General features: G+C 46.3%; 1 protein-coding gene across 1 annotated transcript in view; it reads left to right on the top strand.

The window, feature by feature from the left end:
* Positions 1-27,873, top strand: part of Wwc1 (WW and C2 domain containing 1) — a 147,045-nt gene that overhangs the window by 69,583 nt on the left and 49,589 nt on the right. Inside the window, exons 2-6 of the mRNA XM_051168253.1 lie at positions 1,192-1,301; positions 6,129-6,332; positions 19,945-20,021; positions 21,442-21,521; positions 26,964-27,093. Of these exons, the coding sequence (XP_051024210.1) occupies positions 1,192-1,301; positions 6,129-6,332; positions 19,945-20,021; positions 21,442-21,521; positions 26,964-27,093 (601 nt within the window). The remainder of the gene's footprint in view (positions 1-1,191; positions 1,302-6,128; positions 6,333-19,944; positions 20,022-21,441; positions 21,522-26,963; positions 27,094-27,873) is intronic.

Here is a 27,873-nt window from a genome sequence, read left to right as displayed (position 1 = left end):
ATGAGGAAAGAGCAGATAGAAGAAACACAGGGGTATTTAAATGAGTGTTTCAGGGCCGGGGACATGGCTTTGTGGATTTAAAAAATGGCAGCTGTGCGTGCTACCCGGTGGCCTGAGTTCCTTCTCTGGAGCCCAGAGTGGTATGTTTCAATCCCTAACTGCAAGACGGGAGTCAGAGACAGGAGAATCACACACAATAGCAGAAAACAAGAGAGACCCTGTCTTGGGCTAGAACTGACAACTGAAAGTTGTCCTCTGACTTCTGCACGGGCATGGTAACATGTGGTTATCCTAGGCAGAAGCAGCACTGGGCATACGTGAAAGGGGCTGTCTTGCAGGGCCACGGGTCCCATGTGTTAGTTTCCTGGCTCCCTGTTCTCTGGCTGAAACTATGGACAAATGGTGTGTGGTGCAGTTTCCCAGCCTTGACAAGCCTTTGCTGCCTGACTTGTTTATCTGTCCGATTTAGCCACTAAGACTTGATGATTACTACCAGTTCGTACCCTGCGGGATGGGGCCTTAGAGAGTTATTTTTTGCCAAATAATCAGTTTGGCCAATACTGGCAGAGCAGAGCCAGCAGTGGGTGCAGGCATTTAGGATCCAGCTCTATCGGCAAATAAATATGGCTTGCTGGCTAGGCTCCTGGGGCCGGGGCATCTGTTGCTCTAGAGCTCACAGGAGGCCTGCTTTTCAAAGGGCAAATGGGCATGACCAATACATGACAGAGCCGGGACAGAGACCGGAGTCGGGTGGGCCAGCCAGCAGCAGGTGGAAAAGCCAGAAGGGAGCTGGCATCCAAGTCACGAAGCCAAGACTTGGCCTTCAAGCTGTTGTGCAAACTATCAATTGGAGATTCAGAAGCCCAAGCATCAGACAGAAAGATGACTTGCCAAAGTCACTGCCAAGTTAGAGGCAAAATGTTGGGACCAGAATACATTCTCTGCCTTCCTCCTGGGGTGGGGCTGGTTGGGGTGGGGTGGGGTGGGGGGTAGCCTTACCCCGATGCTACTGCAGAATGTCTTTGCCTTCCCAGGGGCTCAGGGCACACCAGAGGCGGTGCTATAGTGAAAAAAAAAAAATGCCTGCCTGCATCTGCTGAGCAGGTCAGGAGAAGCGGAGAGATGGAAAAACAGCACAGCAGTGTTGGGGGCTACAGGCTGACGGATCGTGTCTCTCATCTTCCTTGCCAGGTACACCAAACCGCTCACCTTTGCTGACTGCATTAGCGATGAGCTGCCGCTGGGATGGGAGGAAGCATATGATCCACAGGTTGGAGATTACTTCATAGACCACAATACCAGTAAGTGCTTTGCTGCCCTTCTCCTCGCCAGGCCCCATCCCCCTGCCCATCCCCTTCCCTTCTCCCGACCACCTCCACAGAAGCACCAGCAGAGCCTTGAAGGCAGATTGCGTTCTGTGTAATGTAGACTTAGAGATGTCAGTGCAGATAGAGATAGATAGTGTATGCTCATGTGAAAACAACAGTTCGGAAGGTTTTTTAATAGAATCTGAAACTTCTTTTAGCTCTGTTCCAGCTCCCCACTTTTAGTGGCAACATTGCTGACGATTTCTTCTCTATCGTTTCAACATAGCATTTCTGTAATATTTCCAATCGTGTGTTTGTATATGTGCCTGTATGTATATTTTTTGCATATGTTTATGAATGGCTTTCTTACCATTAAAATAATAGATGCACATTATCATTTTCAAGCATCTGAAGCCCTCGCAAGCCTCTCGCAATGCAGGTGCACGTATGTTCTTAGTAGATTAGTGCCAGTCTACCCACTTTCATTTCCTATCTGTGCCCACAGTATTCTGATCCAAGATGAACATTCCCACTCTCACTCTCTCCTTAAGACAGAAGCGTGTGTGGAGGAAGAGATGCCCCGCTGAGGAGAGGCGGCGTGGACATATTCTTAGCCAAGCCCATCTCTGTCCTCTGAAATGGTGTGCAGGAGGACAGGGTTTGCCTATCTTAATGTGTCTTTAGAACCTTAACATACTCCTTTTCCTCGCAGGCAAGGGGAAGATGAAAGGGATGAGCCTGGCAAAGGCTGAAGGCTGAGGACAGGCTACCAGCTGCTAACTGCCTCCTGCATCTTGAGTGCACACTTGGCTGTGTGCTTGTGGCAGACTCTCAGTAGGCAGTGTCTTATGGTTAACTTCATCTTATTGAGATTTAGAGGTAGCAATTGGCCGCTCAATTCTCAGAGTTAAAACATGGCCAAAGGCGAGCATGATGGTACACACCTGTCATCCCAGCACTAGAAGGAAGATTGTGAATTTGAGACTACAGTGATTTTTTTTCCCCCTGGCCAGTCTTGGACCCATCTCAACAAGGGGGAAAGGAGAAACCATGGTTGAGATGGGATTCAAACTGATACTGGAGAATGGAGTTGTGCCTCTGTTCATCCACTTCCTCTTCTAAATTTCCTTTGCTCGTACTGTTGTGCCTTCTGGGGGAAGTTACTGTGTCTAATTCTATCTCGTCCTCAGCCTTGGCCCACCGAGGTACACAGTAGGTATGCACTTAACCCTTGCTAAGTAGAGAAGGGCATATGTGCATGAATGCATGAGTAAGCGGATGAGTGAGCACACCGTTGTTGGCAACAGAGTGTAGAAGAGTATCTGAGAGACAGCTAATGGCATTAATGACATTGTTGGGGACAGCAAAGGTTTTTATTAGCACTCATGATCGCATACTGGATAATGAGAAGTAAATATGCCTAATTGAGTGTGTATGGGGAATGAGGTTAACGCTTGGAGGGCCGCTTCAGAGGCTGGGTTAAACACTGATGTACTAGAGCCCTAATCAGTCCTTTCCTGTTTCTAATTGCTGAGAGCATCCCCCTCATTAAAATCTCATGGCAGGAATGGGATTTTTTTTTTGTTAAGGTGCTTCTGGGAGTTGCTGGAGGAACAGAAGGGAGGAGGGACTAGCAGGCTGTGGTGGAGTTAATTCTCCAGGGGGTGATGGCAGAAGTGAGATTTTGTGTGCCTGTGTTCGTGAAATGGGACCCAGCAGGGAGGAACATTATCTGGTGGTTTAACCAGTTCTCGGGCTACTGGTTTCCCTTTGATTTGTAAGTTGTGTTGTTGGATAGAAGATACCATATCTGTAGATGGCAATATTGAGACAAATGCAAGGGGCGGGGGGGGGGGGGGGGGGGGGGGGGGGGATGTGACCATTACAGCTTTAATCATTCGAAGCCATGGGCTACAAGCCCTCTTACTCATATGTGTTGTTCTTGGGCAAAATTCTTCTCCAAATCTGTTGTAAATAAACACTACAACCAAAAGCAACTTGTAGGACAGAGGATGTTTCAGCTTATAGCCTGCAAGTCCATCATGAAGTAAGATGAGGGAAGGAACTCAGGGCAGGAACTGAGGCAGGGACCATGAAGGAGTGCTGTTAACTAATTTGCTCTCCATGGCTTGATCAGAGAACGTCTTACACAGCCTGGAGCCACCTGCCCAGGGGTGACACCACCCACATTGGGCAAGGTCCTTCTCCATCACTCACTAATGAAGAAAATGCCCTCCACCCCACATTAACCTATGGAGGCAGTACCTCAGTTGAGGCTCCCTCTTCCCAAACGATTCTAGTGTATGTTAAGTTGACACAGAACTAACCAGCAGACCCACTGGGACTGGGCTCTACGACTCTGGGTTTTGATTGGTTGTGGTTCTCTGTTGTGGTCCCCATACTGTTGCAAAGAGAAGTTTCCTTGATGAGGAGTGACGATGACACCTCTCTGTGGGTGTGAGGACAAATGTCGGGAGATTGTTGCTAGGGCTTGTGCCGGTCTAGTAAATTAGTGGTTGTAAATTCTCCTCCAAGGACTTAGAGTTGATCAGATCTTAAATCCAATTAGAGAGCAGTTGGTTACCACTGCAGTGTGTATGGAGGTCATTGATTTGCTTCATGGGGGTCAGAGCTGAGTAAGACTGTTGGTCGCTTCCTTCCCCTGGGAGCTTGCATGCGCCTTTTGGTGCATAAAGCTAGTCCTCAAGGAGAAGGCGCTCAGGGTCTCTCTTTTTTTTTTTTTTTTTTTAAATGAATTTTTCCATAGGTTTAGACTATGTCTTGGCTGTTTTTAATTTATAGTCCTCTGCACAGTTAACAATGTTGCATATTCCCCAGATGTTCAACTGTTTTTTGTTTTTTTTTTTTTAAACACAGTTGCTCTTCGTGTTTCACACCTTCGGAAGATACTGTTATTAACTTTGTGAAAAGCACACGTGTGGTGTATGTAAGAAGCGGGAAGGGATGGAGGGATGGGTTCGGGTGGCACACAGCATTGGTCCCAGCACGAGGGGGAGGGGAGGACATGCAAAGTCCTTGCACGGAGAATGTGCATATAAGCAGAGATCCGGAGCATGAGGTAGAGGGAGTGAAGTGGTTCTCTATGAGGGCTACAATAAGCATCTAAGAGATTATTGAGGTGGCTGCCGTTCTGTGGGGAGATGTGTGAGGAAGAAAGGGTGTGGTGGCTTGGGTAGTGCACTTTGTAGTACGCTTAACTGTGCCATGGTGTCATAACTTTATACATGTCAACAATGTGCATGACTTTAGTGAAAACAAAATAGTTAGCCAAGACGATCTTGAAGAGCCTACTCAGATATGGCCTTATCTATTGTAAGGAGCAGCCATGGCGCAGGAGGGCTGGCCTGGAGAAGGGCCACTTTACAGAGTGACCAGTTCAGAACTAGCAGCATTTAGCATGACTCCATCAAGGGACCTTCAGAGTGCCTACTTCTCCAAAGACCAGACCCCAAGAGTTGCTGCTACAGGTGCTTTCCATATGCGATTGCGGTAGAAGAGGGAAATCTACCACTATCCCTACCTTGAGCCACGGGAATATGGAAAAACAAATCCAAACCTGGGCCACAGCTGTAAACATAAAAGCTAAAACTATAAAACACCTAAAAGAAAGCACAGACAGCTGGCTGCAGTGGCGCACACCTGTAATGCCAACACTCAGGGAGGCAGAGGCAGGCAGATTGCTGTGAGTTTGAGGCCAGCCTGGTCTACAAAGTGAGTCCAGGACAGCCAAAGCTCCAAAAAACAAAACAGAAGAAGGAGGAGGAGGAAGAAGAGGGGAAGAAGAAGAAGAAGGGGAAGGGGAAGAAGAGGAAGAGGACAGGGAAGAAAAGAAAAGAAAAAAGAACAGGCAAAAACTGAGCTGAGCCTGGTATGGTAGCACATGTCTGGTCTCAGCACTGTATACTATACTTAATCTTAGCTAAAATGCTGAGAAGTGAGTGTTCCCAAATTAGGCTACCAGAAACTCAAGACCCACTTTCATTGCACAGGTGAGGAGAAAAGGAAGAAAAATGAAGTAAGAGAAAAATCTGAAACATTTTGAAACACACACATATTTGGACAATACACAAAAAAACACTAACTATAAAAATGTAGCAAGTTAAGCTTTGTCAAACTAAAGCATCTCTTTTTTTTTCCTTCAAAAGATGCCACTAAGAAACTGACAGTGCAAGCCAGAGATAAGGAGAAAACAATTGCACAAAGCCCACAATCAGAGTATATAAAGGACTCTCACACACCAGGAAGCATAAATATGTTCTTGCTAGTTTTGTGTTGTTATACAAATATATCTCCACCTGAAATTTTAAAATTATTTTTATGATAAGTTACTATGGAGGAATTATTGGTCAAAGTATTAATATTTTAAGCCTGTTTCTAATTTATATATTATACTATTCTGTTTTATATTGCTAACAGAGAATAGAGTGCCTATTCATATTTTTTAAACTGATTCCTTTTATATTGAGCCATAGCAGATAGCCTTGAACCTTTGTTATGCCTTAACCTGTTACTTCTTTTGGTTGTTATCAGACAGAACTTGGTGCTCAGTTTGAAAACTGATCTTGATTTATTTATTGTTTTATTATGTTTTATTTTTGTTCAGGTAACTAATCCAGATGGAATTGCTTTGCCCCATAGTGAGCTTAACCTGTTTATATTTATTGGCTATATTATGCTCAACAATATAAAACAATGAGCTTCTATACGTCGTACTTTTGCTTTCTGGTGGTAAATCCTACAGGCCACCAACACAACAGGTGCTTGTATGGTGCTGATATACTGCTCTGGGATCTGTTTCAGAAACCACTCAGATCGAGGATCCGAGGGTGCAATGGCGGAGGGAGCAAGAGCACATGCTGAAGGATTACCTGGTGGTGGCCCAGGAGGCCCTGAGTGCACAAAAGGAGATCTACCAGGTGAAGCAGCAGCGCCTGGAGCTGGCACAGCAGGAGTATCAGCAGTTGCATGCCGTCTGGGAGCATAAGCTGGGCTCCCAGGTCAGCTGTGAGTACCTCTCATCGCCGGGACCCATTACCAGCATCCCCAGCACAAACTACTACGCTCTCTATCATTTCTCCTGTTGCTTTTTCACCTTCCCTTTATTCTGTGTGTGTGTGTATGTGTGTGTGTGTGTGTGTGTGTGTGTGTGTGTGTGTATTGTAAGCACAGGTATGTGTTGATGCTGGTGCCCGTGCATAGATGTGGAGGCCAGAGGAGGACGTCGGGTACCCTGCTCTATTTCTTATCTCATTATTCCTTGCTAGGGTCTCTTGCTGGTCTTAGGCCGGTGGCTAGCCAGCCCCAGGGACCTTTCTGTCTCCCTCTTCTGCATTCTCTCCCCCAATTGCTGGAGTTACAGGCACACACAGCTATGTCTGGCTTTTTACATGAGTCCTGAAGATCTAAACCCAGGTCTTCAGGAGTTCACAGGCAAGTGCTCTGACCTGTTGGCCATCTCCCCAGAACCCTCAAGCATCACTTCATCTGCCGTTTGCAGCCTGTTTTATTTCGTTTCATTTGTAATCATTTTAGACTGTTAACCAGATTCCTCACCATTTCATTTAAAGCTCATCCACGGCTATGAGAGAATGGGAGCAGGGAGTTGTTTAATAGGTACAGATTGTTGCTTTGGAGAGAAAAAATAGTCCTAGAAGTGGATGATTAATAATAACAGTCAATAACACCTTTATAACGTCAGGAATATACCTCAGTTTTTCTTCTTCTTTATTCTTCTGTCATACAGCACATCTTGACTAAAGCCTCCCTCCTTCTCCTCCTCACACTCGCCCCCACCTCCCCTCTCCCCTAGATCCACTGCTCTTCTGTTTCTCTTCAGAAAAGAGCAGGCCTCCCAGTGATATCAACTGAACATGGCATAACAGAATGTAATAAGACGGCACAAACCTTCATATTATGGCTGGATGAGGCAACCCAGTAGGAGGAAAAGGGTCCCACAAGTAGGCAGAAGAGTCAACGATACCCCAACTCCCACTGATAGAAGTCCAACAAAAACCCAGAGTTAAGCAACCAAAGCACATATGCAGGGGGCCCAGTACAGGCTCAGTGATTGCCGTTTCAGTCTCTGTAAGCCCCAATGAGCCATGCTTAGCTGGTTCTGTGGGCTGTGATCTCCTGGTGTCCCTGACCCCTCTGGATCCTACAATCCTTCTTCTCCCTTGTCTACAGGATTCCCCCGAGCTCTGCCTAATGTGTGGTGTGGGTCTCTGCATCTGCTCCTGTCAGATGCTGGAGGAAGCAAGCCTCTCTCATGACAATTGAACTAGGTGCCTATCTATGAATATAGCAGAATATCATTAGGAATCATTTCATTGACTTTTTTGTTTTGTTTTGGTTTTTGTTAGTTATGTTTGGTTCTACCCTAGGTCTTCTGGTTCCTAGCCACTCAGGCAGTGTTGGTCATGGGCTCCCTGTCATGACTTGAGCCTCAAGTTAGACAGGTCATTGGCTGAAACTCTGAGGCACCATTGCCCCAGTGCATCTTGTAGGCAGGATAGGCTATGGGTTGAAGGTTTTGTGGCTGGGTTGATGTCCCAGTTCTACCACTGGAAACCTAACCTGGTTGTAGTAGATGGCTGGCTCAGGCTGCATATCCTCCATTACTAGGAGATCTCACTAGGGTCACCCTCACAGGTTCCAAGAAGTTTCCACTGCACTAGGTTTCCATATTGCCTCCTAAATGCCCACCTCTTTCAGTCATCTCTCCCCATACTCTCTCCTCCACCTGATTCCTTTCTGTTCCCATCCTCACCTGCCCCCTGACCACCCACAAAATCTATTCTATTTCCCCTTCCCAGGGAGAGCCATGCAGCCCCATCTTGAGCCCTCCTTATTGCTTAGCATCTCTGGGTCTGTAGATTGTAGTGTGACTATACTTTAAAGCTAATATCCACTTATAAGTGAGCATAGACAATACGTGTCTTTCTGGGTCTACATTACCTTACTCAGGATGATTGTTTCTAGTTCTATACATTTGCCTACAAATTTCATGATGTCATTGTCTTTAACAGCTGAATAATATTCCATTGTGTAAATGTGCCACATTTTCTTTACCTGTTCTCCAGCTGATGGACATCTAGGTTGTTTCTAGTTTGTGGCTATTATGAATAAAGCTTCTATGGACATAATTGAGCAAATGTCCTTGTGGTAGGATGGAGCATCTTTTGGGTATATGCCCAAAAGTGGTAAAGCTGGGTTTTGAAGTAGATCAATTCCCAATTTTCTGAGGAGCCACCATATTGATTTCTATAGTGGCTGAATGAGTTTGCACTCCTGCCAGGAATATACTTAATGTTATGAACAGCGTGATTTGAAATATAGTGGTAATGAAGTGGTAATCCTATATTGTATGTGTGTATTTTTGTTTTTGTTGTTGCTGTTTTGATGTTTTTTAAACTTTACTTGTTTTAATCTATATGAGTGTTTATCTTTCATATATGTTATGTGTACCATATGCATGCCTGGTACCTGAGGAGGTCAGAAGAGGGCTCTTAGCTACTAAGCCATCTCTCTAGCCCCTGTTTATTGTTTGGGAGACAAGGTCTCATAATGTAGCCCAGGCTGCCCTTTAACTCACATAGATCCACCTGGCACTGCCCCCTGGGATTAAAGATATGTACCATCATGCCCAGCATTGTGTATATTTTAAAATTACATTTTAGTGTGTGTGTGTGTGTGTATGTATGTAAACACACATGTTATGATATGTCAGAAGACAGCTTACAAAGCATGTCTCTCTCTTTCCATCATGTGGACATCTCAAGGATTTAAGTCAGATCGTCAGGCTTGGTGGCCGGTGTCTTTACCCCCTGAGCAATCTGGATGGTGTCCTCCTTAAGAGACAGAGCCTCTCTGTAGCTGAGAGTGTCCTCTAACTTGCTGTGTAGCCAAGGTTGGCCTTGAGCCAAGGCTGACCTCATCCTCCTGCCTCTACTTCCCAAGGTTATAGGGATTATAGCTGTGTGCTCTTTCTGTGTCTGCTTCTACCTCCTAATTGCTGGGACTATAGACACGTGACTTCACATCTGGCATGCTGCTATTTTTTACGAACCAAATCTTTCCTGTGTTTATGGAGTCTTTATTACATGTCAGGGACCTTCCTGCAATCTATATATGTTAGTTTCAACAATCTTCATGGCACTTCTGTTCCAATCCCATATTAATTATGGTGCTATTAGTACCCACCTTAACAGATAAGGAAACCAAGGCTCAGGGTCAATGATGTGACTACAGCTGGTAAGAGACAGTTACAACACTAAAACCCATCTGCCGTCTCTGAGTATCAGTCAGGTAGTGGGAACAAGCATGTCACTGTGATGTCCAGGCATCTGTGGGTTGGTTGTGATGTCCTTAATTTGGAAGGTTCATTTTAGCTAGCAGGCTGGAGCCGGCCATGATGGACCACTCCCTGTCCCCATCCTGCCCTCCTGTGTCACTCAGGAGCTCCCTCAGGATCTCAGCTATGTGTAGGTCCAATGACACACTAAGATGCTTCCAGCATGGGCTCTGCTTTGGTCAATGGGAGCTGCTGTAATACCACACCATAGATGGCTACCACCACAGTGTTCTCCCACAGCTGTGGAGCCAGACGCTGGAGATGAAGGAAGTGCTGACATGAATGGGCTCTCGTAAGAACTGTTTTGGTTTACAGCCTTCTTCTTGCTGTGATGTCACATTCTATGGCAGAGACAGACCGCAGGCTTTCTGGTTTCTTTCCTCTAATGTCACCAATCCCAGCCCAGCAGCCCAGTTCTCAGGACATCATTTAAACCCACTTACTTTCCAAAGGCCCTACCTCCACACCCTGTCATTTTGGAGGTTAGGGCTTTATGTAGGAAATTGGGTTCAGTGCACAATGATATTGTTAAAACTGTCCTGAAATAGAGATATTATTTTTGCTAGTGAGACTCTGACTTACACAGATGAAGTTGACATTTTTTCTTTCTTTAAAGCTCCATAGTTTGAAAGGTGGCAAATATACTTTCCTTTTTGCCATGATGTTTAGATGCAGAATAATAGCCCACAAACCATTTGCTAATTTTAGGCTGTAAAATGTTCCTTATTGTTGGAGACATTTGCAGCCTTTATATATTGGGTAGAATTTATATCACTAGCAAATAGCCAGTCAGTATCACAAGCCCCGTGACATGGGTACTTCACAGAGTCTCCCACACAATAGTTCATCTGAATCTGTCTAATCATGAACACAGACAGAAATATCTATAATGTACACTAGTCTGCAAGATAATTGGTCTAGATTGTAAAAGGCCAAAGAAGCTACCTGAAGTGGTGGTCAAGAAGACATGGGGGGAAACTATGCTGTCAAGCTAAGTGTCAGTAGCTATTGATGACATACTTTGAATATGGCTTTGAATATGGCTTTGAATATTGTGTGTTTTCAGGCAGAAGGATGAATGAACAAATGAGGAAATGTTGAAAGCTGGTGGATCTAGTCATGAATGGTGGAGCATGCCCCAAACCCCAGCTATTCCAGAAGCCAAACCAACAAGATTACAAGTGTGAGGATAGTCTAGGCTACATAATGGATTTTTGGGGGAGGGGGTGCGGTTGGCCTCCTCATACCTAAATTTTTAAAAGGGAAGTAGGGATAAATAGAACTCAATAGCAATTCTAAAATGTACAAGCCCTGGATTCTGCTTCCAATTCCAAAAAAATAAATAAAACCCTGGATGACCTAGGTAAAGGATGCATCCGTATTTGTCGCGTCACTCTTGGATTTGTGGATAGAAACCTGCTAAAATTAAAAGTCAGACGGGGAAAAAAAAACGAGTCAAGTAAGAGTAAGATGTTTCATGAGATACACTGCCTAATGGCAGCCACTGGGAAGCTGTTCTCAGAAGGCCTGGGTGCACACATCCTGGATGCACACATCGGTTGTCATAACATTGACTGTGGGAGATTGTTCGTACCAGACTCAGACTCCTTATGTCTAACTGTAAACATGTTAATACTGCCTTTTTCTGATGAGTCCACAGCAAGATTTTTAGCCATAGTACCACTGGCATTTGGAGCAGGCACTGAGAATGTCCTGCATGTAAAAGGATGTTCAGCATCCTTCTGGTCTCTCTTCACTAGGTACCAGCAGTGCACCTTCCCCAAAAGTTGTAGCAAATAAAGCATTTCCAGACATTTCAGCATGCCATAGAAGGCAAAATTGGCTCCGTGTGAAAGCCACTGGTCTAGGGAAAGCACCTAGTACAATTTCTTTAGAAACATGTTAATGGCTAAGTAAATATCCTAATCGACATATAACTCCATGGTTAAAATGGGACTTAGCTCAAAGTCCCCAGCTGGTTTGACAGCATTTACACTTTATTTATTTATTTTTTTATACGCTTGTACATATGGGTACCCATGTGTCATGGTGCATCCATGAAGGCCAAAGGACAGCTCATCAGTCTTGGTAGCAAGTGTCTTTATCTACTAAGCCATTTTATCTGTCCAGATATTTGTTATTTTTAATATCAATTAATTAATTTGTGTGTGTATGCCCATGAAAGTGTATGCACACATGCGTGTGGTGTACATGTGTGTGAATAGAGGGGAGGGGTGTGCCTGTGTGTGTGCAGAAGTCAGAAGAGGGCCTCAAATACCTCAGAGCTAGAATTACAGACATTTGTGGGGTGTCTAGGTTATTATATATGTGCTGAGATGTTGTTGCTGTGTAGTCCTGATTGGCCTGGAACTCACTGTTGTAGACCAGGCTGGCCCCTGACTCACAGAGATACACCTGCTTCTGCCTCTCAAATACTGGGATTAGAGGCCTATACTACCATGCCTGGTCCCATATATAATATTGTCAGGGGCAACACTGAAGACAGACTGCCTGCTTTCAAGCGCTTGAGTCACCCAGCTCTGTAGCCTTGTAACTTCTTGTTCTTTTGTGTGTGCAAAATTGATCTATCACAGGATGCCTTCTGAGGAATTTTATGGGATTAAATTAGCCAATGAGGGGATGGAATGGTACATTTCACATTGTTCATTGATCAATAAAATGTTGTTATTTATTGGTACTGTGAATGAATTTTTACAGATCCCTGGCACCACAAATATAAGCTGAGTGTCCCTAATCTATAAAACCAAAATCTAAAATGTTCCAAAATCTAGAATGGTTTAAGTGCCATTGTGATGCCATAAGTAAGATATAATGGACTTTGTGTCATGCACAAAAGTACTTGGAATACTAAGTTATTTTCAAGCCAGGTGTGATGGCACATATCTTTAATACCACCACTGGGGCAGAGGCAGGTGAATCTCAGACAGGTGGATCTCTGTGAGTTCAAGAGCAATCTTGTCTATATATAGTGAGCTCTAGGTCAGCCTTGGCTACATAGCAAGGCACTACCTCAACATAAGTAAATAGAGTTACTTTCAGTTCCTATCAAACATGAATAAATTTCCTATTTTTGCCTTGTGTCATATCCCCAAGATACCTCATTATGTATACGCAAGCATTTCAAAATGCAAAAATTCTGAAGCCTGAAACCGATCCAGCACCATACATTTCAAATAGCAATGCTCTGCCTGTAAATACCCGGCAAAGACAGGAAGCGAACCGTGCAGGTCTTCAGCCCATTAGTGTAACTTTCAGACATCCCCAGGAACTGAGCCAGCCTCAGAGACCACCTCCGTGGGGGTCACATCAGGGAGCAAGATCTGGGATCCAGATGAGCCAGGCACTGTCAAGCCCCCCCGCCCCCAAGCCAATGATCCCAGCTAAAGGAGGGATGGCCAAAGCCTCATCTTCATCTTCTTTTAGGTTTGGTAAGTTTTCTTGGGTGACAGACTGGCGAGGCCACATGCCTGTCCTCTAACTCAGCCTGCTGAGGCTTGTGGAGGTTTCATCATTTGGCTTTGACCATCGTGAGTGCCGGGCACAGGTGAGGCCACACCCTGGGGTAGACTTTTATCACCAACTCTCTGATGTCATCTCTAGCCCCATGGGGAAGGAGGGAGAGACCGAGTTACTGTGTACCTGCTGTGTCCCCGGAGAGCGATAGGCAAGGCCCTCTACTTACACACACCCTCTTGCAAGAGAGTGTTGTGTCGACTCTATGAGCCAGAAAACCAAAGTCCCAGAGTGGCAAGTAGCCTCCTCCAAAGCAGTGGGTACCTTGATACCCAGGCAGCTCTGATCTCAAAGTCTCCATCCCTTTCATTTAATCCAAGTTGGCAAGCCACGTGGAAGGTTCCCGGCCTGCACCTCGTTCCTCCGAGCCTGAAACGGGAGATCTGAATGCTTTGGAGCCCAGCTATGCTCCTTCTCCTCTCCAGATTTTGATTTTCCAACTGAGAGAGAGAAGAAAAATATCACTGGGGCTCCGTAGTTAAAAAATACCAGCAGGAGAACTAAAGTGCCTCAGTATGTAAAAGTGCCTGCTGACATGCCTGACAGCCTGAGTGTGCTGGCAAGTTTTATGTCAACTTGACACAAGCGAGAGTCATCTGAGAGGAGGGAACCCCAATTGAGAAAATTCTGTTGTAAGATCAGACAGTAGGCAAGTCTATAGGGCATTTCTTTTTGTTTGTTTTGTTCTGTTTTGTTTTTGTTTTTGTTTTTCGAGACAGGGTTTCTCTGTGTAGCCTTAACTGTCCTGGACTCACTTTGTAGTCCAGGCTGGCCTTGAACTCACAGCGATCCGCCTGCCTCTGCCTCCTGAGTGCTGGGATTAAAGGCGTGCGCCACCATTTCTTAATAGTGATTAGTGCTACCCCTGTGCTGCCTGGTGGTCTTGGATGCTATAAGAAAGCAGGCTGAGCAAGCCATCAAGAGCAAGCCGGGAAGCATCACTGCTCCACGGCCTCTACTTCAGTTCCTGCCTCCGGGTTACGGATTTGAGCACCTGTCCTGACTTCCCTGAATGATGGACTATAAGTTGTAAGAGGTTCCCAGGTTGTTCAGTCATGGTGTGCTTTGTTTGTCTGTTTTGTTTTGCTTTGTAAATGTCACAGAAAGATCTGGAGGCTACAAGTCAGGTGGTAACCTCCTTGGACAGCCTCAGAAGAGGGAAAATGGGCAGGAAGTGGGGAACCTGACCGCTCCGCACTTAGTGCAGAACATAAAATTTGGCACAGCAGCAGCTATCTCTGAAAACAGGTGTGAAGAGAAGAGAGTCTGAAAAGATTGTCTGAAAACGGACCATGTCCTATATTGGTAGAGCCAGGTGATTACCCATTTCTAACCTGGCAAGAGACTGAAGGTGTGTACTGCAGCCTCTGGACTGGAAGATTAGAGGACGCCAGGCAAGCTCAAAGCCAGGACATACCATGCTAAAACGTAATTATTATTTGAACACAGGCTTTGGAGAACCCAAACCTCGTGTTTCATTTGGTGCCCAGAATGGTGGCAGGCCATCACTCACCAGGCTGAGTTGGGAGACCTGCCCAGAAGAGAGATGTGAAGAGAAAAATAAATAAATAAATAAAAATAAAAGACACAGACATTGAGGGTTCCAGAGTCAGATAGCCAATGAAGTCATGGACCACACAGTGCATAAACACGTAGATTGGCCTCTACTTTTTAGTATATAGAAGAAATACAGACTGACCACACAGAAGGAGAGGCTCCGGGGAAGTAGGACGCGCTCACGAGAAGATGGTCTCCGCAGAGGCTACATAGCCACGAGACAAGACTAGGGAGCTATATTTCAAATCTAGGAGACTTCCAAGAGCCACGTGATGTTTTAGATATCAAAACATGAGCAGTAACAGCTATATTGGAAGCCTGGAAAATACAACTGAGGAAACCTTCTAGGAAGCAGAGCCAAAGTAAAGTGAGATTGGCAACCAAAGGAGAAAACAGCACTGGTGCCGAGAGTCTATTCCAGATCAGAGTGTATCCAGTGGGACTGAGGAAACAGGGGACGAAGCCGCATGAAATAAGTCAGTGAAAGTTCCCAGAACTGGAGGAGGGCTTTTTTTTTTTTTTTTTTTTTTACATTGGAAAGCTTCGCCGAGTACCCAACACGGTGGATGAAAGTCAACACGCAGGTATCCACCACTGGGAAATTTGAAAACCCAGGAACAATGCCACATCGATCCGTAGGGAAAGATCCGGGCACACAGAAATGATCAGGGCTCCAGTTGTTCCGTACTTCTCGCTTGTCACACAGGACAACTAGATGGGCACAACACGTTACCCTTTTCAGGGAAGTCAGTTCTGACCTAAGTATCCGTAACTGTAAAACTCCCTTTAAGTATAGAATAGGATAAAGATATTTTGAGACGTGTGGGATTTCAAAACGTGTGCTTCCTTCCTGTCTGCTTTCCCAGGAAGACACTAGAAGTGATGTTCTGCCAACCTAAAATGAGAGACCTGAGATGTAGCAAAGAGGGAGGGTGCCCATGGGCGCTGCTGGGCGTACCCAGCCCCCAGGTCACGTGGAAGCTTCCTGAGAGAAGGCAATAACAGTGCCTGTACTCTAAGAGCAGGGATTTGGATAGTGCAGGATGTCAGGCTGACTTAGTGGTCTGTTTGTGGACACTGAGCTAAATGTGAAAATGACAAGTGTTAACTCTAGAGAGGAGGACTGGGCAAAAAAAATGCTTAGTAGGACAAGTAAATGAAGCCAGCTAGGTCACTGCCCTGAATCATTTGCAGAATCAAAACGAAGCAGATGCTGAAGATGGCTTTTCCCAAGTGTGTTGTGTTGGAAATATGTGCTGGTGAGAGGGGCAAGTGTGTGGTGTGGGGCTGGGAAAAGAAGAGAAACTAGATTATCTCCCAGAGGAGGGGGAAGTGAACAGATAATGCCTAAAACCCACACAGACCAAGGGGTACCACTGATACACAGCCTTCTAGCTGAAGGGCTGGGGGGCTGGGGGTGGAGTGGTACAGTGCCTGTGTGAGTGAGTCTCTTGAATTTGATTCTTAGGATGAGAGGCGGGGAGAGGATGATGGGGGAGAGAAATAACACTAAACATAGAAATTAGCTTCAATTGGAGGAATGAGTTAGTGGTTGGGGACTATACCATGCTTTCTTTCTTTTCTTTTAATAACAAACCTTACCTTGGGTTGATTTTTTTTTCTTTCTTTCTAGTCCCCCCCCCCCCCCCCGGTTTTTCGAGACAGGGTCTCTCTTTAGTTGATTTCTTTCTTTCTTTCTTTCTTTTTTTTTTTTTTTTTGAGACAAGGGTTTCTCTGGTGTAGCCTTGGCTGTCCTGGACTCGCTTTGTAGACCAGGCTGGCCTCAAACTCACAGTGATCCACCTGTCTCTCCCTCCCGAGTGCTGGGATTAAAGGCGTACACCACCACTGCCCGGCTTGATTTCTTAAACTGTACTCACATATAACTCTTCTAAAATGACTTAGATCATGGAAACAAGACTGTTTCTAAGGTCCTGTTGGGATATGAGACTCTTTCTGTGGGAGGCAATGAAGGGATGCACACACAGAGTCTCTGTCCTGAGCGCAGATCACTTGAATGTCCCCCTTTTGTGAAAATTTGTCCAATTGTAAACATGTGGCAAATAGTGTGTGTGATTTTATTAACTTTTTAAAAAGTGTATTGTGTTCTATAGCTCAGTATCTCCCTGAATCTTAGTCCCCTCGCCCTGGCCTCTCCTGAGTTTATATAAGATTATATAAGTTTTACTGTACTGGGCTTATAGAGGTCTCTTTAAAAATTAAAAAAAAAAAAATAGCTGGGCAGTGGTGGCACATGGCTTTAATCCCAGTACTTAGGAGGCAGAGGCAGGCAGATCAGTGTGAGTTCGAGGCCAGCCTGGCCTATAAAATGAGTCCAGGACAGTCAAGGCTACACAGAGAAACCCTGTCTCAAAAAAACAACAACAACAAACAAAAACAAAACCAAAAAACTTCAGGAAAACGTTTACCTAAAACCTATGCACCAGGCTGTGTTCCATTTCAGCAGCTTTGTGTATAAATTGTACATTTTGTAAGTTTTTCTCCAAAGAATAAGAATTCAATTCTCTGGCAGCCCCATTGGTGGTAGAAATGTTCTTCTTTTCTTCTTCTTTCTTCTTTCTTCTTTCTTCTTTCTTCTTCTTCTTCTTTTCTTCTTCTTCTTCTTCTTTTCTTCTTCCTCTTCCTCCTCCTCCTCCTCTTCCTCCTCCTCCTTCTTCTTCTTCTTTTCTTCCTCTTCCTCCTCCTCCTCCTCTTCCTCCTCCTCCTCCTTCTTCTTCTTTTCTTCTTCTTCTTCTTCTTCTTCTTCTTCTTCTTCTTCTTCTTCTTCTTCTTTTCTTCTTCTTCTTCTTCCTCCTCCTCCTCCTCCTCCTCCTTCTTCTTCTTCTTCTTTTTCCAGAATTTCCAAGCATGCCCAAGGGATGCTAATTTGTTTCACAAGGACTTATCTCAGAATCACCTTCATCCAGCCTGGGTCAGGAATCGCCACTTCTGACAGGTCTTCAGATTGTCACCACTCTCCTGAACGTCTCTCCCATAGTATAACAGTGTCCCCAATGGCGGCTGCACAGCTTCATGATGGGAGGGGGACGGGGAGTAGCAGACTGTGTGGTTCTTAGAATAGACAGCCCCTCTGATGACCTTTCTGTATACATCTCCATCTTATTTCCACACTGACAGCTTCCCTGGGCTTTTCATCGTGTTCTTGCCATCCTCCGTGGATAACAGACTGTGTGAGCCACTTTAAAATGCTGAGAGGTACCTCTTTGGAGAATATGCTTAAGCCATATTCCAGGCCTGTATCCAGCCAGGTCCCTCCCAGACACCCTCAAGCCCACTGAAGTCTAGAAGAATTAGAAAGTATGAGGTGATGGCACACCCTGAGCACCTGAGTCCCCGTCCCATGACCAGACAAAGGTTGGAAAGCCCTCCCCAGCCCTGTTTGTCTCTTGTGATAAAGCCCACGCTGGTCGTCACTGTGAGCTTTGCGGAATGAAGTGCTTTGCTGTCCACTGACACCTCATCTGTTGTGTGTACAGAGTGTTTTTTTTTCCCATTTCCCAAACTTTATCTTTCCTTGTGCATGATTCAAAGCCCCGCTAAACTATGTTAACTAAATCCAAACAGCAGCTTCGCGCCTCGTCCCTGTCAGACACTGAAAACAAGTCAGAAGAGCCTGGTCTCCCTTGCTTGGCTTCTTACTGCAACATTCGGACCACCAGGAGTGAGTGGGGTGGGGGGGGAAGGTGAGCGAGCCCGTCTGGTGTGGTTCAGCACACCCCAGGATACTTTCCCTGCCAAGAACAACTGCTCAACAGTGGCGAAGGGTTTTATTTAAGATACAACAAGTCACGTATCTAGATGTTTTTCCCTGCTATCTCACCCTGGGCACACAGAGCCAGGTCGGTGGTAACTCTGGTTTAGTTAGGGAGAGGTATGTGGTGGTTTCCCTTTGTCTCGTTTTCTTCCTTGAGGTGCATCACACTGCGTTGTGTTCCCTTTCATAAACCAGAAAGACATAAAAGGCAGTGAAATTTTTGACATGATAAAACTAGAGCTAAGCATTAGGACTTAGGACAGAGATAATTGTTCTATGGTGGTATAATCATGGGAACTTTATTTTCTTCTCAAGCATACATTAATATAAAAAAATTAACTTTTTAGCATCTTTATTAGAGAAGTAGATATTCATGTTAGAAAATATGAAAAGACCAAAGAAAAAACAAAGGTGGAAAATAGCTTCATTTATCATCCACCCCTCCAGACAGCAGTGTTAACCAAGGGTCTCACACATGCCAGGCAAGTAGCTTTTCTTAGAGACAGGATTGTGTATTGGCTTATGAGCTGTATGTTTCCAACACTTAACTTTCCTGTGCGTTACTTTGTCAGCTGGGTTTCATGGGACAATATGTGCCAGACATTTTCTCATTTCACTCTGTAGTTTTCTGTATCATGGTTTTAAATCGTTTTAGTTATATCTGTAAGCGCAGGTGCAGTAAAGAATCCAACAAGATGGCCACTCTGCGGGGTGGGTGTAAGGTTTTTATCATAGATGTGGGGGCGGTGGGGCGGGGGGAGAACATCCAGAAGAATCTGGAAGTGTTCAGAGCAGAAAGAAAAAGAAGCAGACTGGACATGCCCAGGGCTGTCTGTGATAGAATGGAGAATAGCAAGGGCAAGGGGAAGCCTTGTTGTTATAAAGAATGTGGGGAAGTGAGCTGCAATCTGGAACAGCCTTGGAGCTAGCAGAGTGGGGGAGGTAAGGAGGACCAGGTGGCTTAGCATAGCTTTGAGATGCATAACAAGTACATTCCTATCCAGGAAGGAAGAGTCTGGAAGCCAGCCTTAGCTTGGTACACACCATAGGCACATGTCGACAGGGAGCCACATGGCTCCTCAGTCAGAGGAAGAGGAGATAGGGAAGTGGGTCTTACCGAGTCACAGGTTTCTGAGCAATGCTAAAAGTATCCACTAGCAATCCTGTAGTCCAGGGTGAGCTGCCAAGACTGTCATTTCGGCACATATGCACTGCCCTGGGGAGTTTAAGGCCTAACAACACCATCTTCATCCTCCACGTATCCTATCTAGTTAACAAACCCCCTTTGATGGGACATTTAGGTTGTTCGTGGTTTTAGTCCTTTCTCTCCAAGTTTATTTAGATGGCCAGGAAAGCCAACATTCCTTAACTGAGATTGTCTTCTTTCTTCCTTGCAGTGGTCTCTGGGTCGTCATCCAGTTCAAAGTACGACCCTGAGATCCTGAAAGCTGAAATTGCCACTGCAAAGTCCCGGGTAAGGATCTTCACAGCGTCCCATTGCCCACTAACTAACTAGCCAACCCTCCAGGCCATGGCAGCCCGAGCTCACGAGGCCCCCATGACAACAGCAGGGTGGTGGTTCATGTATTAATAATGGTACTAGCAGTCACCTTGTGACAGGTGTAGTGCTGGGCACTTTTATCTTGCATCCTAGCATCACCCTCTGGAAGCAGCTGTTGCCGTCTTCTGCACTTTAAAGATGAGTAAGCAGAAACCAAGGACGTTGCCTGAAGAAACAAGAGTCCTTGGCAGAAGTTTTAGTTTGGTTCCTCTTCTTCCTCCTCACTGCTGCCCGCACCGCGTCATCTTAATTCTTGATGTTAAAGTCACTTATTACTATCTCACTTTACTGAGATGGAAACTAAGGTGTGGTGGTTAAGTGGCCTGTTCACGATAGACTGTGTATTTGGAACACTGGTTTTGGTCAGGTCTGAGTAATTTCCACATACTAAAACATAAATAGGGGAAGTGGCCTGAGGCAGGATGGAATATTGGGGCTGTTGTGTCCTGTCTGAGGGGCTAAGGTTTTTCAGCCCTCGTACACCACACCCATAGTGGAATGTAAGCACTATGTTTCTTTTTTCTTTTCTTTTCTTTTTTTTTCTCTCTCTCTCTCTTTTTTTTTTTTTTTTTTTTTTTTTCTTTTCCTTTTTTTGGTTTTTTAAGACAGGGTCTCTTTGTGTTAGCCTTGGCTGTCCTGGACTGGCTTTGTAGATCAGGCTGGCCTTGAACTCATAGCAGTCCACCTGCGTCTACCTCCCGAGTGTTGGGATTTAAGGTGTGCGCCACCAAGCCTGGCGAGCACCATGTTTCTAGTCAGGTTTTTTTTTTTTTTTAAAGAAGTATATATTGAGGTTCAGTATATGAAGTCTCTCAGAACTTAATCAGCAGCTCTCATTGAACATTTTGCCAACACCCCACAGGCCAAACATGGTCTGGAAGTGGGCTCTGGCGATCGGCCGTGTCTTGCCTCTGAAGTTGCTTCATCGCTTCTCTCCTCCATGCAAAGCGCTCTCAGACCCATCCCCAGCAATAAGCTGAGTGGGACCCACTATTGTCCCCGTCCATCACACAGGCAAGAAGGGGGTAAGAAGGGGCCAGTGGTGCAGGAGAGATCCCGTAACTAGGTCCCTAGTGTAGAGACTGGCTAGCAGGACCTAACAGGAACACTGACTGGGATTCTGACTCCCAGATCCATGCACGTGAAGGGAGGGTGCTGTGACCTACGGTGCCCAAGGGATGTGGGCATCTTCTTCAGCAGTGGCAGTACAGTCAGGGCCTTCAGGATTACCCTTCCCAGCCTGCAGCCCCCCCCCCCCCCCCCCCCCCACCCACCCCCCCCCACCCCCCCCGCTCCTCTGACTCCATCTTCTGTGTGGTCCTCTGTCATCCAGGTCAACAAGTTGAAGAGAGAGATGGTCCACCTACAGCATGAGCTGCAGTTCAAGGAGCGTGGCTTCCAGACCCTGAAGAAGTAAGTCTACCCTGCGGTGGAGTGCACGGGACAGCGTCCTTCCCGGGCCCCATCTGCTCTCTCTGCCCCTCTCTCCCTCAGTCTTTCCCTCCCCTTCTCAAGATGCATCTCCCATAATCCTATTTAAATCCCACCCCCACCCCCATGCTGGCATTCTCTAAAGATGCCGTCATCCAAGGGTGGAGGTAAACAGAATTATTTCAAACCATGGAGTCCTTGTTGTGCCCAGAACTTCTATGCCTATAACCCTTATATAGATGAGGAAACTGAGTTGTATGCTAAATGCTCAGTAAATATCAGCCTGTTGTTATAATTATGCCTTTTTAAATATGTCTTATATGTGTGTGATTTACATATGTGTGTGTGTCTCTCTCTTTGTGTGTGTGTGTGTGTGTGTGTCAATCTTTCAAACCAGATTCTGACTTCATTCCAGCCAGGGTTAGTGCTTTGTGCTCCTTGTTAAGTTTTAGTGAACACCAGAGACAATTCAGGGTAACAGTGTGAGCGCAGGCATTCCTGGCTTTGACCTACTAAAGCCAGGGCCTCTGTGTGCAGCGACAGCAGCTTTTGAAGCATACTTTAAGGCGGCTCATTCCTACAAGTGCGCCATTATTTTCAGAGCCTCCACAAACCTGCTTTACAACTCTGTCACCTTGTAGCCGGGCGTGCGTTGAAAATTCTGGTCCTTTGGTGTGTTGACAACCCTCCCCGCCCCTTCCCTTTTCCTCCCAGTTTACAGAGCTGGCTCAGAAGAGACTCTTTTGCAGCCCTGGTTACCCACAGTCCTCAGCGAGAAGCAGCAGACTCCCAGTCCGGGGTGGAGAAAGATACCTGCTCCAACACACAACCTGGCACAGAGGGTTAGGAATGTAGCTTCACAAGGCAGTGGGCCAGGGTTCAAGTCCCAGGTACCCAGGACTTTGGGAAATAACCTACCCTTCTGAGTTTTGGTATTGTCATCTGAAAAATCTGTGGTTGTCAGGACTGAGTTAGAAAATCCCAGTCCAGGATGTTAACAGAGCCTGGCACTGACTTGGAGCTCAGTGAGGAGGCTGGGACCGACCACTAGTTAGTTAGTCCTTTAGTCTCAGGAAGTGACTCTGAGACTCTAACCCGAGCTTGCAGCTTGCTAGGGAGCCCTGTTCTAATAGCTGCCTCGCTTCATTCTCATTATATATACAGTGTTCTGCTTGCATGTACACCTGTAGGCCAGAAGAGGGCATCAGATCACATTACAGATGGTTGTGAGCCACCACGTGGTTGCTGGGAATTGAACTCAGGACCTTTGGAAGAGCAGGTGGCACTCTTAACCATTGAGCCATCTCTCTCACTTCATTCTCTTTACCTCACTGAGAATGGTTTTTGTTGTGCCCCCACATTGTTGATGACGGCACTGACAAAGATGAAAAAAGTAATATGCGGAAGGCCATCCAACCAGCAAGGTTAGAATTGGGACTGGAAGCCAAAGTTTGGGACTTTGTGTATGTACACGAGGGGGCACAGTAAAGAAACTGCCAACATGGCCTCTCCATTCTTAGGGGAAGATTTTTATTGTGAATAAGGGGGAAACATATCCAAAGGCATTTGGAAGAGGTGAGAGCAGAGAGAGGAAAGCAGAGTGGACATGGCTAGGGATAAAGAAGCAAGAGAGTGGGAGAGACTAGTTGAGATAGTGAGATAGCAAGAAATATGGTGAGAGAGCACGAGGATAGCCAGAGATAGAGGATAGATGATAGATAGATAGATAGATAGATAGATAGACAGACAGACAGACAGATAATGCATACATACATACATACATACATACATACATACATACATACATACATACATGCATATACACACACATAGATCAATGCACAGATACATAGATTGATACATGAATAGGTAGATGGATATACATACATACATAGATGACATATATGTACGTACATAGGTGAATAGATGATAGGTAGGTGGATAGATAGACTGTAATAGATAGTGAGAGAGGATAACTAGAGATAGAGAATGTGGGTGGAGAAGTCACGTGGATTGTAAGGAGTATGAGCAGCTGAGGGTAGAAGGGGCCTGATGTGGAACAGGAAGCCTGGAGTCTAGCGTGAGCTTTCATATGCTGATACACCCCACAAGTAGCCATATGTCCCTCCTGCCGGAAGTAAGGGAAATGACTCTTTCTCACAGATGGGAGCTGGTTTCACAAGTTCCTAAGGAATGCTGGCTTTTATCACCAGGAATGGCCCTATAGGCCCTGCATGAGCTATCATTTCTAGATAATCGGACGACGTGAGACCCAGCTCTCTTCATTCTTAGTGCTTACTTATCTGCTGTTTGGTGCTGGGGGTGGAACCCAAGGAGGCTGGAAATGTGTTCTAGCCACTGAAAGGGATATCTAGCCTTTGTCTTGTTCGTGTGTGTGTGTGTGTGTGTGTGTGTGTGTGTGTGTGTGCGCGCGCGCGCGCGCGCGCGCGCGCGCGCCTGCATACTCAAGAACTGAACCCCACTAATGCACACAGCACACAGTCTGTCGCCCAGGGTACACCCCCAGCTCAGAACTATTGGATTGTTATCAATTACTATTATTGTGGTGCTTGGAGAGTTACAGGATTTTGAAGTTTACACCCCAGTCTCTCTCTAGACACCACCTTAGAGCACCCTCTCCCCAGACCCAAAAAGCATAGGGCCCCTCAGGGCCTGGAGGGAGGTGACTCTGGCATTCCCACCCCACAGTCTCCAGTGTTTGCAGAGCCTGGGAATGATGAACCTCATTCTTCAGGAGTAATTTAGGGGGTTTGCAGAGGGACCCTGACAGCATGTCATCACTACCATCACTGTGAGTTCGAGGCCAGCCTGGTCCACAAAGTGAGTCTAGGACAGCCAAGGCTACACAGAGAGACCCTATCTCGGGGCAGGGGAAGAGGGGAAGAACGGACGAAAAGGAAAAGTGTGAATACTGAAGGAAACCTCTCAATGACTATGAAGAAGAAAAAAAAATCAAAACCTAAGCATAGGGGCTTGGGCCTGCAGCTTAACCCCCTCATAAGCAGCTTAACCCCCTCATAAGTTAAGACTCGGGCTAACACTTTGGCAAGGAAGAACATGGCATAGTCTTTCTTTTCGTATTCCACAAAGCCCCTGTGCCAGAGTTGTCTGGACAAGAGGAACCCAGCTCCCGTCAGAGGCTGTGCCTGGCTTCTAAGGCTGCTGCGCATGTCAGTCCCCAAAGGCCTGAGAGAAAGGACAGCTCCATCCTTGGGAAATCCGAAAACGTATCTCCCCACCACCCAACACACACACACACACACACACACACACAACTTTTCTTTCCCTTTGCCCTCCACCCCAAACGATTCTTTCACACAGCGTATAATGGTGAGCCTTTGTTTTCCCTCACCCCGTCTCACTCCAGCTCTGATCCACGCGTTCCCCCTCAGAGCTGCTCTCTGCAGCTAAATTCCGGAGCTGGGGTTGCTAAGGGCCTAGAGAAATCAGGTAAAAAGCTCTTTGCGGCCCAGCACACAGACTGCTCTGTCCATCCCTCTGGCGATGCAAAGCTAGCCATTTGTGGCCTTTTGGCAGGGGACAGCTCTACCCAGCCTTCAGACCTGGTGAAGTATACAGCTCTTTCCCCCACCCCCAACCCCTGATAGTTTTGGGCAGAGCCACCTCCCACCCTACCCTCATTCTGGAGTATTACCCACAGAACTTTGTAGACCAGTGTTCCCTTCCTGAACTTTTTCAGACTAAATCTGAGACAGGTCTTAGCCAACCTGGCAGGCTCGGCTCACCCAGGCCCCAGCCCTCGAAAGAAATAGACAAAGCTATTTTTAGTGGGAGACACAATTGGGGCTTTGTTTTCGCTCCACAGAAGCTGAAGTAACTGCAGGGGGCAGCTGTGTGGGGACCCCTCCCTGCTGCCCTCTCTCATATTCCAAGGAGTAGGCCAGGGTGGAAACCTGCTCCCCTTCCCTCTTTTTTCCTTTCTAAGTGCCTTCCCACTCAGGCTAATTTTAGCCCAGGACGGTTTGGGCTGTAGCAGGAAGCCAGAGAGGAACGCCTGTGAGGGTTTCTCATCCTGGAATAATGGGTTTGTGGTGTTCCCTTGACTGTTACACTTCCCTTTCTCCACCCCCCACTGATGCCTCAGGCCAGCCTTTGATGGAAGCGTGAAGCAGTGAAGTGTATCTGCTCTCAGAACCTTCTCCACAGCCTACGCCTCTTCAGATCCCTCTGGTGTCTTAAGTCATAGCTCAGTGTCCCAGTGCTTGCCACCCATGTGTACAGCCTTGGACTTGATCTCAACACTTCAAAAAGGAGAGAGGTGAAGGACACTCCACTCTTTTCTTTAAACAACCGTCCCTTTCATCAAAACAAACCTACACATAGGGCCCAGACAAGCCAATAATCTCCAAGATAGAGGTTTTTAATCCCTCACCTTTGCACATGACTTTCTAGTTCTCCATAGAATTTAAGTTCTTTATCCCATTTGACTATGGGAACAGCTCTGAACACGGCCAGGCAGATGTCATAATCCAGGTTTCTTTAGAACACCGAGGTGTGTGTGTGCTTGGGAACCATGCCCAAGGCTGCGCTGCAGACCAGTGTGACAGCTGGGAGTCTTTTATCCTTCTCACTTTTCACTTGTTGCGTTCCGTGACTGGACACATTTCTGGCTGACAGGGGTGGTGAGGTGCTCTTGCCATGCCAGGTACCACCTGAGTGCCAGCCCTAGAGCCCACGTAAAGAACTAAGTGCACTAAGTCAGACATGGTGGTTCTCCACCAAAGGTGAGCTTGGACCATAGGTTTGGGCAACATGTGGGGAAAAGGGTTCTTTGAGACTATGTAGCCTTGGTTGACCTGGGACTCACAGAGATCTGTCCACCTCTGCCTCCCAAGTGCTGGAGTTTAAAGGTGTGGTCATCAGGCGTGGCAGCAAATAGTCCCAACTCAAGCCTAGGGTGTTATTAACATTTTGTGACTCAGTGCTGGGGACACTGGTAGCCTGTGACATATAGGACAGAAGAGACACACCATCTCCTCGTGCCCAACTCTCTCGGTCATGTTCAGCTCTGTTCTCCAGGTGCCACTGTTAAACCACAGATTCTACTTCATAAAGTCTAAGTTACCAACGCAGCATAGCAAGTGAAGTTTCTCAGCTTTTGAGGACACATTATAGGAACCCCCCTCCCCCTGAGTGGGGGGGGTTGTCGGGAGGGGATCAGGGAAGATGTTCAGTAAGAGGTCATAGTCAGAAGAGCCCAACTCTACGAAGCGTGTTGTTCCAGCACTCCGCAGCCACACACGTCTCAGTCTAACAAGAACATTCAGTACCTTCTCTGCCACGTACAGGCTGGAGAAAGCTGTGTGGGATGCAGAGGAGACCCGAGGGCACCTGTGCTTTCCCCCATGTCCTCGTGCGCGTCTGACCTCTCCCGTTTCCTAGAATCGACGAGAGAATGTCCGATGCCCAGGGTGGCTACAAACTGGACGAGGCCCAGGCTGTATTGAGGGAAACCAAAGCCATCAAGAAAGCCATCACCTGCGGAGAAAGAGAGAAGCAAGACCTGATTAAGGTGATGACAGCCAACCAGGGATGCGGGCCCCTGGTCCCCTTGGGCATAAGGACTTCACACCGGCTATTTTCACATACCACACAAACAACTCAGTTCTGATGAGTTATCTGATGAGTTTCCCTGGTCCAAACTTTTTGAGCATTAATATGATACCACCATGGAAAATTCTGTACCCAACTTTGTGTGGTGGGCACAGACACAGACACAATATGGGTGCATCAAAAATATCAAGGTGCTTTCTGGCTGTGTGCATAAAATACAATGTGTACATGAAACATCAATTTTTTTTTTGTTTATTTGTTTAGACCTCGGCCACATCCCTAAGATAATTTATTAGGTAGTGCCAATATTCTAAAATTAAAAGAAAGAATCTCAGGCATTTTGAATAAGATATACTTACTCTCTCCAGGTGTCTTGAGATTGACCCCCCCCCCACACCCGCCTCCTTTTATAAAGGAAGAGCACAGGCACAGAAGCACGGAGTCACTTGTTTGAGGCCGTACAGTCAGTGCCAGCAGCAAAACTGGAATGGAAGCTTGGCCTGGTTGTACTACCAAAGCCAGGTCCCCATCTCTTAGCTTTCACTACCCAGCTTGTTTTTTAATGGACCAGATGACAGAGCCATTTAACCTGAACATCACACTGTCCATTAGTCTGTCTCCTGCGTTCTCTGTGCCAGGAACTGAACTGAGAGATAATTCCACCACATGGGATGGGGCTAAGCGCTTCGCATGCATGCCTCAGCTTATCTCCTCCGTTCTACAGCTAAGGACAGGCTGG

The sequence above is a fragment of the Acomys russatus genome, chromosome 25 (assembly GCF_903995435.1).
Source record: "Acomys russatus chromosome 25, mAcoRus1.1, whole genome shotgun sequence".
Lineage (NCBI taxonomy): Eukaryota > Metazoa > Chordata > Mammalia > Rodentia > Muridae > Acomys > Acomys russatus.
Note: the sequence above shows the minus strand (reverse complement) of the source record. Positions and strands in the feature narration are given on the sequence as shown.